The 14,311-nt window shown below is 50.6% G+C and overlaps 1 protein-coding gene and 1 pseudogene across 1 annotated transcript in view; one reads left to right on the forward strand and one right to left on the reverse strand.

Moving 5' to 3' along the window:
* Positions 1-336: 336 nt before the first annotated feature.
* Positions 337-1,179, reverse strand: LOC139010014 (large ribosomal subunit protein eL6 pseudogene; annotated as a pseudogene).
* A 6,564-nt stretch (positions 1,180-7,743) lies between these two features.
* The window catches only part of RASGEF1C (RasGEF domain family member 1C), a 30,075-nt gene continuing 23,507 nt past the window's right edge, over positions 7,744-14,311 (forward strand). Inside the window, exon 1 of the mRNA XM_070417037.1 lies at positions 7,744-7,767. Within this exon, the coding sequence (XP_070273138.1) occupies positions 7,744-7,767 (24 nt within the window). The remainder of the gene's footprint in view (positions 7,768-14,311) is intronic.

Raw genomic sequence — 14,311 nt, forward strand, 5'->3', positions numbered from 1 at the left:
CGTTAAGTGTCTGCATGTTGCAGCTCTGAAATGTTTGCCAGGGAAAATGCCTTTCTGTTTTGCAAACAACAAGTGTCAGGAGGAAGAAACCAGGTTATTGTGCTGTAACCAGTCTCATGAGCAGAGGTGTCGACAGACGCACACACATGAAATAAAGTGATCAGAGTGTTCCCACTAACACTGAGGAAGCCCCGGTCCCTTCCTCCTGCAACCTCTGCCCGATTCAGATGGCGGGGGCCACGAGGGGGCGGCAACAGACCAGGTGGGACTGTCCCTTTTTTTTTTTTTTTTTTTCAGGAAACGTATCAGTTATTTAATCAGGTTCTTATAAGAAATTCAGAACACCAGTTTGTGAGGATAAAGCCCATTGGTGAGAGCGAACAGAGAGCAGAAGTAGCCCGGGAGCTGAGGAACAGCTTTGATTTTTGGCAGAATTTGTGAGTCCACAGCTTTCTGGTCAACCTCGCGCTGTTTTGTAATCTCGTATTTCTCTTTCTCTGTGTCGAAGATCTCGCCCTCCTGGTGTCTGGGCTTGTGTAGCTTCTTCTTCTTGAAGTAAGCATCAGTGAGCTGTTTGGGGATTTTCACACCACGGATATCAATTTTGGTGGAGGTGGCGATGACAAATTTCTGGTGTGTTCTACGAAGAGGAACTTGATTGAGGGACAGAGGTCCAGTTACAAGTAGCAAGCCACTGCCCAGCTGCTTCAGGAAAACCACCCTCTTGCCTCTGTGGCGCCCAGTGAGGATGATCAGAATGGTCCCAGGAGGGATGCTGGCCCGCAGACTCCACACATGCTCACTGAAGGGTTTCTTGCCATGGCTCAGCGGCTTTCGAGACACATCTTCAAGTAGGATAATATCTAGGCGGAATTTAACCACTCGGGTACCACCATTCTTGTCGCCACCAACTGGTTTTGTGACAGTAGCAGGAACTTTCTCCTTTTTCTTTTCAATCCTGGATTTAGGGGCTGAATACTTCCTCTTGTACATGGCCTGTCTCAAATACATAGCCGACCGGGAGGATCTGCCAATTCCTCTGACGAGGACGGGGTTTCGGCTGCAGTGGGGCTTCCCCTTCTTGGGGGCCTTAACCTTGCCGCCGGCATCGGCCTTCTTCTTGGCTTCAGGCTTCTTCTCCTTAGCATCCGGCTTCTCGGTTTTCTTTTCACCTGCCATCTTGCAAAATGAGAAGGAGAACTAAGGTCCTCTGCCCCTTTTTTTTCCTTAGGAAATTTTCAAAGCCATAAACATATAAAGAATAGACCGGATGTACATGAACCGCCATGAACTCGTCTCCTGACTCCAAGCCTATCAGCCCATCTTCCTTTATCTTCCTTCCACTCGGCCAGGTTCTTAAAGCAAATCCCAAACAGCCATCATGTGATGTAATGACCCTGTCGTGACCCTGATTTGCAGCTCTAAACTCGGGGATTTGATGAGTATAAGCACTGACACTGACACACCAAGTGAAATTAATAATTTCTTAATATCGGCTAATATGACAGCCAGTTTATAATCACAGATGCCCCAATTCTTCAAAAATATCTTTGGCAGCTCATTTATTCAAATCAGGATCGAAGCAAGTCCCACACATTGCATTTGATTTTTATAAACCTTAAGTCACTTTTATTCCATAGAAGTCCTTCTTCCCATTATTTTATTATTTAGGGCTATTCTATAGGTTAACTGTTTCTTCTTCCATGAGATTTGATAGTTTGTGTCTTTAAAGAAATTTTTCCATGTTATCCTCTTGATAGCTTTACAACTTGTGGTAATGTCACCTCTCTTGTTTGTGATATTGGTAATTCGTGTGTTCTTTCTTTTCTTTGATTAGTCTGATTAGAAGGTTATTATGTTTTTTTTATCTTCTCAGAGAACCAGATTTTGGTTTTACCCCTTTTAATTGTATATCTCATTGATTTCTGCTCTGAATATTCTCATTTGCTGTTATATCATTACTTTAGGTTCCATTTGTCCTTCTTCTAGTTTCTTAAGGTAGAAGCAGAAGTCATTGATGTAAGTGATTTAACACCTGTCTTTTTTTCTACTAAATTAGGCACTTACTGCTATAAAATTTCGGGTAAGTACCACTTAAACTACCTCCCACGTATTTTGATATGTTGTGTCTTTTTAATTCAGAAAATTTTTAATTATTTTACTTTCATCTCTAAGTTATTTAGGAGTGTGTGATTTAGTTTCCAGTGGCCTCTTAGGCAGGGCTCGGCTTCCTACATCATCCCCTCTGCCCTGTCTTTGGGGAGGGTTGACCCTGGGCCGCCGGACCGCCTCCAGGGCCCACGGTGTGTGGAGCCTGGGCCGTACCCCGCACGCATTGCTGGACTCTCTGCATGGAGACCCTCTCAAGTCAGAATCTGCCGGTATCAGCTTGAGTCTGCGGAAGGGGTGGGTGGAGGCAGGCCTGTCCCCCCACTGGGACTATCACAGGTCAGGCCCTCTCTCTGAGCCTCAGTTTCCCCTTCTGTGAAATGCAGATAACAACAAAACTGCTTCTCAGCCAGTCTCAAGGAAACCAGATTCCCAATCGCATGTTTGCATCCACACCCGGGTGTTGGCCTGGATAAGGGCCCCACTGTCCCAAGGGCTGAGCCCAGAGCTGCGGGTGGAGCCGCGGGCCGGGCGCACACGTGAGCACACGTCTCCCCAGCTGTCTGACAGGGCCCTTTCTCCGTCCGCTGGCTGTTTCTGAGAGAAGCCAGAGGAAAACAGTGCTCCTCTGTCTCAGTGTAACACGGGTGATTCATCAGCCCTGGTTCTTCCCAGAAAAGACGACGATGAGTTTGTTGAAGTTCAGCTGCGAGCGCCTCCTCTTGCAGCAAGAATGAGGAGCACGTAAGGGCAGCTTCTGCTCTGGAAGCTTTTCTCAGAGAAGTGGCCCTGCTGGGTGTCACTCAGGCCCCTGCCGGCTCGCCGCCACACCCCCGGCCCGCCATCCCCGGGGAGGGAAGCTGGGGGCGCCCCTGCCACCTGCCCTGGCCACCCCTCCTGGACCACCCACGTGTCTGGGCCCCACACCTGTGAACCCGTCACACATCACCGCTCACTAAAACTGCCTGGGTTTCAACTCAATCCCCCAACTCAGGGAGAAATGAAATTCTTTCTCTGTCCTCTAAGGGGTTCCAGACCCTGGGCAGACATCTCTGGCTAGAAGGACACAGCCCCAGGGTGACGTCTGTGCCGCCTCCACGCTGCCCTGACTGCCGGGGACCCTGCACCCTGTGTCCTCCGCTTCCCTCGCCACCCCGGGTCCCGGGCCCTGACCCGACAGCCCCAAGCACACATGGCCAGGTCCTGGGTCTGGTCTTGGTGAGGGGCCAGGGCAACACAGGCGGCAGTGGAGGGCCGGGGGCAAGGCCTGCCCGGGGGCAGTGGGGCAGCAGGCGGTAACCACCCGGCCATCTGGGCCTGACGGCCTGAGTGTCTCTTGTCACAGGGGCAGGACGGGGTGGTGAGCAGGACCCACTGAGGGAGCACTGCCCCTGCTCCTGACCCCACTAGATCCACGTGCAGGCTGGCGGTTATGAGCCCACTTTACAGCTGTGGAAACTGAGGCTCAAACAGGTGAAGGGGCTGTCGCACAGCCAGTCAGTGGGGAAGATTCTGAGCAAGCAGCGCACTGCCCTGCCCACAACGCAGGCCCGGCCTCGCAGGCTTGCTCCCAGCCCACCCTGAAACAACTCCCAGGAGCTCAGGGAGAAAACAAGGCATTTGTTTGCACCCGCTGTTCCCGGGCCTTGAGAGGCCTGAGAGGTGTCTGCCCGCAGGTGTGCGTGACACACACGATACCTGCAGGACACTGGCTGTGCCCGCCCCGATTCTGGTGCAGGGGCAGTGCCTGCGGGTGCAGGGTGGGCACTGACAGATGCTCCCGATGCGGTCAGCATTGCCGAAGCAAATCCCTCGGCCCAAAGGACAGGCTCCGAGTTTGCTGGGCGCCTGTCGGCTCCAGGGCTGCCCGTCCTCTCAGGGGTGATGCTGGGCCCCAGGCCGAGGGCGCTCCTGGCTACTGCCTCCTGCCTGCGGTCTGCAGTGTCAGAACTCAAGCCTCCCCCCTGCCCTGCGCTCCAGTGAGCAGCCCGCCCCGTGGCTCACCCCGGCTTCCAGGCTCACGCTGGCCGCACTGGAGGTGCTCAACTGCAGGAGCTCAAAGTCCAGCTCCTTCGCTCAGAAGCTGCGAACGGTTCCTCTCTCCTGTGCGGTGTTGGGAGCTCCCTCCCTGAAGAGGTTAGACCAGTGGTTCTCAACCTTCCTAATGCCGCGACCCTTTAATACAGCTCCTCATGTTGTGGTGACCCCCACCCATAAAATTATTCTCGTTGCTACTTTGTAACTGTAATTTTGCTAGTTATGAATCGTAATGTAAATATCTGATATGCAGGATGTATTTTCATTGTTACCAATTGAACATGATTAAAGCATAGTGATTCATCACAAAAACAATATGTAATTATATATGTGTTTTCCAATGGTCTTAGGTGACCCCTGTGAAAGGGTCATTCGACCCCCAAAGGGGTCGCGACCCACAGGTTGAGAACCACTGGGGTTAAGGGGTCAGGAGTCCAACTCCTGGCTGGGGGAGGGTCACGGGTGCCTGGAATTGGGACCACAGCCTGTGTCTCCCCGTGTGGCCCCGGCCCTGGAACCGGGGCTGTGGCCTTCTGACCCCGGCTATCCCCAGCTCTCCGGGACTCAAGGGCCCCATTTGCAGGAGCCCTTCCCTCCAGGCCCTCACTGCTGGGGGCCACCGTGCAGGGGTCCTGACTCCACCTGCAGGACGGGAGGTGGATCCCAGAGCAGGATCCCTGCCCCGGGGAGCAGATCCCGCAGCTGCCTCCCCCTGGGAGGCTGGGCCCCGAGGACAGAGGAGCCGGGTGCTGGTGAAGCTGGCTGGTGGCCGGGCGGGGGAGGTCCGGGTGGCCCCTGTGCGGGGTGCGGTGAGGGCTGGGGCCACAGGAGCCGTCGCTGATATGATGGGGAGGAATCTGGGGCGTCACAGGAGGGGGATCCTGGCCAGGGCGATGGGCCCGCGGGCTGAGGGCCGGGCCTGGAGGGGGCGGGGCTGTGCCTCTGAGCTTGGGCCGGGGAGTTAGAGCCTCTCTGCCAGGAGCAGTTGGTGCTTCCATCCCTCCTCCTCCTGCTCCTGCCTCAGGGGCAGCTGTGTTTCTCACAGAGTCTGACAGTCATTCCCGTGGTAAATACAAGGCTCGTACCCTCACACAGGCCACACTCCTTCCCAGCAGCTGCTGCCTGGCGGGCCGCCTGGTCACCACTGTCAGCTGTGGCCGCAGCGTGGCACCACTTTCTCCACCCTCCTCCACCTGCTGCTGCACCCACTCACCTCCCGGTCCATTCATTCATTCATTCATTCACTCACTCACTCACTCATTCCCTGATCCAGCAAGTGCTGACAGCCCTGTTCTGGGAGCTGGCGGTGCAGCCACGAGCAGGATGGACAGAGCTGTGCCCCAGGCGGCTCAGGTCCCGTGGGGAGCACAGGAGACGAGCAGGTAAAAAAGATGCACGATAGCTACCGACTCAGATCTAAGCCTCAGGGACAGGAAGCCAGGTCCAGGGCGGGCAGCGGCTGGGCAGCCAGTGCCACTGCACCAGCAACCAGGGAAGTCCTGTGATGGAGGCTGAGAGGGAGCAGCGAGGTGAGGCCCAGAGGAAGCCGAGCCCTGTGGGAGGACAGCAGGCACAGAGCCGGAGGGAGCCGTGCCCTGTGGGAGGACAGCAGGCTCAGGGCCGGAGGGAGCTGTGCCCTGTGGGAGGACAGCAGGCTCAGGGCCGGAGGAAGCCGAGCCCTGTGGGAGGACAGCAGGCACAGAGCCGGAGGGAGCTGTGCCCTGTGGGAGGACAGCAGGCTCAGGGCCGGAGGGAGCCGTGCCCTGTGGGAGGACAGCAGGCTCAGAGCCGGAGGGAGCCGTGCCCTGTGGGAGGACAGCAGGCACAGAGCCGGAGGGAGCCGTGCCCTGTGGGAGGACAGCAGGCACAGAGCCGGAGGGAGTCTGTGGGAGGACAACAGGCACAGAGCCGGAGGGAGCCGTGCCCTGTGGGAGGACAGCAGGCACAGGGCCGGAGGGAGCCGTGCCCTGTGGGAGGACAGCAGGCACAGAGCCGGAGGGAGCCGTGCCCTGTGGGAGGACAGCAGGCACAGAGCCGGAGGGAGTCTGTGGGAGGACAACAGGCACAGAGCCGGAGGGAGCCGTGCCCTGTGGGAGGACAGCAGGCACAGGGCCGGAGGGAGCCGTGCCCTGTGGGAGGACAGCAGGCACAGAGCCGGAGGGAGCCGTGCCCTGTGGGAGGACAGCAGGCACAGGGCCGGAGGAAGCCTGTGGGAGGACAGCAGGCACAGAGCCGGGAGGCAGCAATGAGCACAGGGAGCGCTCATGGGAGAGCCCGGGACCGGGACCGGGTCAGAGAGCTGGGCTTGGAGCCCAGTTGGGAGGGGCCAGGCCTGATGTGGGACAAGCCGATGGTGCTCACCAAGACCCAGTGCTGCGCTGGGGGCTCACTCACAGCCTCTCCAAACCGTTACAGTGCATGAGGGGGAGGGGCTGACGCTGCAGGGGAGGGAGACCCACAAAACACACTCGCCACTCCCGTCTGCCACGCACTCTGCCCTCGCCTCTCGGTCTGCACCCCAACACCCCACTGCCCAGAGGACCCTCTGCCTAGCCTCGGGCCGCCTGCGTCTCTGAGGCGTCTCCACCCCCCCCCCCCCCAAGAGGGGAAGGCATCTGGGCCTTCAGGCGGAGAAAGGGGTTCCGAAAGGGAGGGCACAGCGAGCGGGCAGACAGGTCTGGTGCAGTCTCGCTTGCTGTTTTTAGGAAAATCAACGTATTTATTTAAATAAACATATATTTAATGACAGTTTACATTCCCACCTAAATCACGCCTCATAATCAGAAAGCGAACATAAAGGTTAATGCAATGAAAACAAACATTGATTTTTAACAAGAATAAAGTTAAAGCATAAGTGCCACATCCCGATTCCAGGATGACAGACACGTGCGCTGCTCTGCCTCGCCCACCGTCTGACTGCAGCTTCACCTCTGCCGAGTGCCGGAGAAGGGAGCAGGGCGCCCTTTTAAAGTAAGCACTTTTGAAAGTGCTTCAGAATTAAGGAAAAGTATAAAAGTCGTTCTAACTTTTGAAACACTTGAAAAATAACCCATTTAGCCCTGTAAACCTTTTCTTCACCCACAATCACATCTATCCTATTGGAACTGGATATAAGTATCTACATATCCAGCCTGACACCCAGGAGGGACATCAGCGCCGGCAGAGAAAGTTCTGGCTTAAGGAGCAGGAATGGGTCTTTCTGCCCAGAGAAAATAGGAAAATCCACTTTTTTAAGAAATAATTTTTATTGATCTCAGAGAGGAAGGGAGAGGGAGAGAAAGATAGAAACATCAATGATAAGAGAATCATTGATCAGGTGCCTCCTGCACACTCCCTCCCTCCCGCATCCCCCACTGGGGATGGGCCCACAACCCGAGCATGTGCCCTGACCAGGAATCGAACCGTGACCTCCTGGTTCATAGGTCAGCACTCAACCACTGAGCCATTTTAAAATATTTTCCCTCTGCCCTTTCACACCCCAGCCCACAAGCCCGCACGTGCCTAAAGCCCTGGCAGGGGAGCTGCCCACAGAGCGCAGGCGGCCTCGCTGTCCTTCTGTCTGTCTGTCCTCCACGTGGCCCTGCACGTGGCCCGGTCATGGGAAGCGCCCAGCAGGACGGGGTAAGTGAAGCCCTGTTTCTGGCTGGAAGACCAACAATGGGAGCCCCAGAGACCGGGAAATGCCCTGGAGGTTGTAGAAAGGGGGGAGCTCAAGGAAGCAACCCAATGACGTTGTTATGGCTCCAGACTCATTCCCAGGCTGCACGAGTGTGGATCTGACCCTAAACAGCACCAGGGGCCATGATAACTGAATTCCTCAGCAGACCACGATCCAGGCCTCGGGTTGACCAGGAGTGGGCACAGGCGTTTGAATGCCAAGTGCGTGGCTTTAAAACACAGAACTAACATCAGAACTGCAACCCCCAGGAGCCTCGTCAGAACATTTGACCCAAGCCTACTCGGGTCAGTTCTCTGCTAAAGCAAAAACATAAATGTTTTACATGGGACTTAAACAAGACCCAGAACTCCACAGCATAGCATCCCAAATGCCCAGAGCACCATCCAATATTATCTGACATGTAAAGAACTAGGAAACTCAACTCTCGTGGGAAAAGTTAATGAACAGATGCCGGTGCTAACATGAGGCAGGTGTTCAAATGATCTGACGCAGACTTTAAGCAACTATTATAAAAATGCACCAGCAAGTGAAGGCAAATGTTCTTAAAGCAAATGGACAGATAGAAAGTCTCAGCAAAGAAGTAAGAGACACGAAAGACCAAATGGAAATCTGAGAACCGAAAAGTGCCATCACCGAAATCTAGAAACTGACCGGATGGGCTCAGCGGCAGAATGGAGAGGACAGCAAAGGTGACCAGTGACACTGAAGGTGGTTCTATAGAAAGTATTCCGTCTGACTATGGAGAGAAATGAAAAATTAAAAGAGCCGCAAACATCTGTGGGATAATAGCAAAAGGTCTAACATTCATGCCACTAGGGTCCCAGAAGGACAGGAGAAAGAGTGCAGGGCAGAAAAGTATTCGAAGAAATAGTGGCTGAAAACTTCCCAATTTAGTCACAGACATAGACCCACATATTCGAGAACCCCAAAACAGCACGAGTCCCAAACAGAACAGAACAAAAAGGAATTCATGCCCAGGCACATCATCATCAAAGTGCTGAACACGAAAGACTAAAGACAAAAAAATCAAGTAAAGTTATGCTTTTCTTATAAGGAAGGAAGGATTCAAATTACTGTGGATTCTGCAGTGGAAACCATAGAAGTCAGAAGAAAGTAGAATAACATTTAAAGTGCTGAAAGAAAAAGAACTGTTGACCCACAGTTCTATATACATAAAGGAAAATATCCTTTAGGAACGAAGATGCTGTAAGCGATGCTCAGGTGAAGAATTTATTGCCAACAGACCTGCTCTTCTGCGTTGCTAAAGGAAGTTCCCTGGTAGAAGGGAAATGACACCAGAAGGACACTCACCAGGAGTGAACAAAGACACACAGAAAGGATCGATGTCTGTATAAAATAACAGACTGTTCCCCTTTTGATGGTTGAAGCCAAAGATGATAACAGTGTCAAATGGTCTTTTCAGTGAACATAAATGTAAGACACAGATGCTGACAACATAACTGAAAGGGTAAAGCTTTCTCGTGGTGGTTAGATTTTTTATATTCCACTTGAAGGGGTGACATGATCTAAATAGACTATGAGGATAGTTAGGTACATTGTAATTCCTACTGCAATCTTGAAAAGAACTATACAAAGATATATAGTCAAAAAACAACTAGATAAATTGAAAAAGAATGCTAACAAATGTTCAAATGATTCAAAAGAAGGCAGAAAAGGGGGAGCAGAAGAATTTAAAACAGGCAATAAAAAATAAAGTGGTTGCTGTGAACCTAAAATCTTGTAGAAGATAAAGTCTATTTTGAAAAAATAGTAAAATCAGCTTTCATCCAAACACATCAATTAATTCAATAATTGGAAATAGTCTAAACTTTCCAATTAAAAGACAGAAATTGTTGTATTTTTTAAATGATCAATTTTATGCTGCCTAAAAAAATTCATTTCAATTATAATGACGTAGATAGGTTCAACGAAAAAGAACAGAAAAGGATGTAGCGTGAAAATACTAATCAAAATCTGGAGAGGCAGTATTAATAACAGTCAGAGTAAACCTCAGTAAATCACCAAAGATGAGAGAGACATTACATCATGATAAAAGGTCATTTACGACAAGGACACAACAATCCCAAGTGTGGATGCTCCTCACAACAGAGCGCCAAAATACATGATGCAAAACCAACAGAACCGACAGGCAAGGTAGGCAAATCCACAACTGCAGGGAGAGCCTTAGACACGCCTCCCATTAACCCTCAGGACTCGTCCATGGAAGTCAGCAAGGACATGGGAGAACTGAACACCACCACCGGCCAGCGTGACTCACGGACATGTATGCAACACTCCACCCAACAGCAGAATCAACATCCTTCTCAAGTGCACATGGAATATTCCCCAAGGTAGATCATATCTTGGGTCATACAACTTAACAATTACAACAACATCGCACTAATAGAAAGTATGCTTTCTGGCCATAAGGTGAAGGGCTCATACAAGACTGTTCTCCACGCTTTTGGGACTCGGATAGAAAGTCCAGGCTGTCACCTGTGCTTCTGGCCAATGGCTACAAATCAGAGATTCCCACACTCCCCTGAGTCCCGTTAATTTGCTAGGGTTCGCAAAACTCGGGGAAACGTGGACTTACGTGACCAGTTGATTGCAAAGGATCTTACAAAGGATACAGGTGACGGGGTGCATTGGACAAGGCATGGGAAGGGGTGCAGAGCTCCCATGCCCACCCCAGGTGCACCACTCTCCCAGCACCTCCACATATCCACCAACCCAGGGCTCTCTGAACCCCATCCTTCTGGGTTTTTACAAAGGCTTCGTTACATAGGCATGATTGATTAAATCATGAACCATTGGTGATTGGCTCAACCTCCAACCCCTCTTTCCTGGAGGTCAGGAGGCTGGGACTGAAAGTTTCTACCCTTTAGTCACTTGGCAACCAGTCCCTATCATTAGGTACATCTAGAAGTCACCTCCTTAACATAAATCAGGTTTGGTTAAAAGTGGTTTGTTATAAATAACAAGACAGTTTTATCACTATTTTTTATTTTTATTATTTTGTTTATAAAATCTTTATTGTTGAAAGTATTACAGATGTCCCCCTTCCCCCCCTCCCCATTTTCCTCCTTCACCCTGTTCCTGCCCTACCCGAGGCCATCACCACCCTATTGTCTGTGTCCATAGGTAATGCATATATGCGTATAAGATCTTTGATTAATCTCTTCCTGCTTCCCACCCCACTTCCCTATGAGATTCATCAGTCTCTTCCATGTTTCCATGCCTCTGATCCTATTTTATTCATCAGTTTATTTTGTTCATTAGATTTCTTGTTCGTTTATTTTGATTTTTAGATTCAATGGTTGATAGATACGTATTTATTGCTATTTTATTGTTAATACTTTTGTCCTTTCTCCTCCTCCTCCTTCTCTTCCTCCTCCTCTTCCTCCTCCTCCTTCCTATTCTTAAATAATACCCTTCAACATTTCATGTAATAGTGGTTTGGTGGTGATGAACTCCTTTAGCTTAATCTTGTCTGTGAAGCTCTTTATCTCACCTTCAAGTCTAAATGATAGCTTTGCTGGGTAGAGTAATCTTGGTTGTAGGTCCTTGCTATTCATCACCTTGAATATTTCTTGCCACTCCATCTGGCCTGCAAAGTTTCTGTTGAGAAATCAGCTGACAGTCATATGGGTGCTCCCTTGTACATAACTAACTGCTTTTCTCTTGCTGCTTTTAAGCTTCTCTCTTTGTCTTTAACCCTTGGCATTTTAATTATGATGTGTCTTGGTGTGGGCCTCTTTGGGTTCCTTTTGTTTGGAACTCTGCACTTCCTGGACTTATAAGTCTATTTCTTTCACCAGGTGGGGGAAGTTTTCTGTCATTATTTCTTCAAATAGGTTTTCAATATCTTGCTCTCTTTCTTCTCCTTCTGGCACTCCCATAATGTGAATGTTGGTATGTTTGAAGTTGTCCAAGAGGCTCCTTACACTATCTTCGTATTTTTTTTCTTTTTGCTGTTCTGATTGTGTTTTCGTTGTTGTTGTTGTTGTCGTTTTGCTTCCTCATATTTCAAATCATTGATTTGATTCTCAGAATCCTCTATCTCCTGTTGAGTCCTGTAAATTCTTCTTTATTTCAGTTAGTATATGCTTAATCTCTGACTGGTCCTTTTTCATGTCTTTGACATTCTCACTTAGATCCTTGAAAGTCTCACTAAGTCCCTTGATGCTCTCATTAATTCCCTTGAAGCTCTCATTAAGATTCTTGAGTAACCTTATAATCATTGTTTTGAACTCTGTGTCCAAGTGTTTGCTTGCTCCCATTTCTTTCATTTGTAACATGTTTGTCTCTGAATTTTGGCTGCTTCCCTGTGTTTGTTTCTATGTTGTTGGTAGAGCTATTGTGTCTCCTGGAATTGGTAGAGTAGCCTTGTGTATTAGATGTCCTGTAGGGCCCAGTGGCGCAGTCTCCCCACTCACCTGAGCTGGGCACTCTAGATGTGCCCCTGTGTGGGCTGTGTCCAGTCTTGTTGTTGTTGAGCCTTGATTGGTGTTGGTGTCACTGGAAGGAATTAAGCTCCAGACCAATTGGCCTTGAGGACCAGCTACAGCTACAGTGGAAGAGCTGCTGTGTAGGAGACATCCCTATGGAGCAGGAATTGCTTCAATGTGACTTTGGTGCTCACTGAGTCTGCCCCTTGAGTGTGTTGCTTGTGGATGTGTAGAGTTATAATCTGGTTTGGTCTGAGGCTATCCATGAGGTGCACTGTCTCTAAGGCCTCCAGGGAGGTGCAAAGTCAGCCACTGCCTGGGGCCACCCAGCAGGAGCTACAGAGAGATCTGCAGATGGCTGCTACTTGTATTGGACTGGTGAAGTACCCAGGGGAGGCCCAGCTGTGAAGCAGGCAAACTGGTGCTAGTGCCGGGTCTTGGGTCTTTTATTGATAGGTTTGAGGCATGCTGACTCCAGCTGCTGTTTGTTTAAGAGATTTTAGCAAAGTCTGAAGTCTGAGCTCAGACAGGCCATTAATATGGAAAAGCAGCTGCAAACAGCTTGGATGAGGCTGTAAATTGGATGGGGAATCACCAGGGCATAGGGAACAGTGTGGGCCATGTTGATGGAAAATCAGATATGGCTGCCAGTCAGCACTGCAACAGGGGAGGTCCCAGCACAGGAACAATGACCCCTGCAAGCATCATTGTCTGGGAGAAAGCCGCCCCCAAGTTCCTGCTCTGATGTTAGACAGTTCAATTCTTCCCCATATGTCCCTGAATTCCCTCAAAGCCGCAGCCTGGCACTGGAGCTCAGAAAAAGTGAGACCATGTAAATTTATGCATGGGCCCTTTAAGAGGAACACCTGGGACTCCAGCAGCCTCTGTATTACTCAGCCACAATCCCCGCTGACTTTTACAGCCCAAAGTTACGGGGACTTCTCTTCCCAGCTCTGGAACCCGGGGCTGGGGGGTGGGGTGGGGGCTGGTGTGTGGCTGGGACCCCCTGATTCTCACAGGAGGCCTTGAAGATATCCCTTCTGATTATAAAAGTGCCACACATGGGTGTCAGACCAGCCATTCTTTTGCCTCCGCCCCTCCTACCAGTCTCAATGTGCTTCCTTCTTTACTTCTCTAGTTGTAGGCCTTCCATTCAGCCAGCTTTCAGGCAGTTCTGGATGATGGCTATTCTGTATTTTAGTTGTAATTTTAATGAGGTTATGGGAGGCGGTGAATACAGGTGTTTACCTATGCCGCCATCTTGGTTCTTTATAATCTATCACTCCTATCATTTTTTTTAAAACACAGCATTATTTATTTATTTTTAATATATTTTATTGGTTTTTTTACAGAGAAGAAGGGAGAGGGATAGTCAGAAACATCGATAAGAGAGAAACATAGACCAGCTGCCTCCTGCACACCTCCCACTGGGGATGTGCCCCCAACCAAGGTACATGCCCTTGACCGGAATCGAACCCGGGACCCTTCAGTCCGCAGGCCGAAGCTCTATCCACTGAGCCAAACCAGTTTGGCAATCACTCCTATCATTTAAGAAATGTCAAAGGTTTTAGGGTCTCTGTGCCAGAATAGGAGATGAATATACTTATTATAAATCACAATATCACAGAAGTCCTCTATTGCTGCCCTCGTGTGTTCCGGCTTGTGGAGTTAGGCTCAGACACAGGGCCCTGGGCATGGGGCACACCTGTGTCCTCCCCAGAGCTGACCATCACCCCTGGGTGCCCACATGCTCAGCGACCTTCCCACTAAGATGAACAGGAGGTGTGTGAGTGTGTGTGTTTAATTTTACAGTTTCATTGGCTGAAAATGGAACACTTACAGGTTTGCCGGGAGGTGAACATAAAGTAGTGGCTGCCCCAGGACCAGCACCGTCGGTTCTGCGGTCCACACTGGCTCCCACGCCCTCCCCATGCTGCGGCCCAGTCCTCCGCCTCGGAATGGCTCTCTGTGGGCTCCCTCTGATCCCCAACATCAGCTCCGACTCTCTGCGTTTCTCTGCTCTCAGACCAGGTCA

The sequence above is a fragment of the Myotis yumanensis genome, unplaced genomic scaffold (genome assembly GCF_028538775.1).
Source record: "Myotis yumanensis isolate MYYU_CA2020_CCGP unplaced genomic scaffold, mMyoYum1.0.hap1 SCAF_5, whole genome shotgun sequence".
Taxonomy (NCBI): domain Eukaryota; kingdom Metazoa; phylum Chordata; class Mammalia; order Chiroptera; family Vespertilionidae; genus Myotis; species Myotis yumanensis.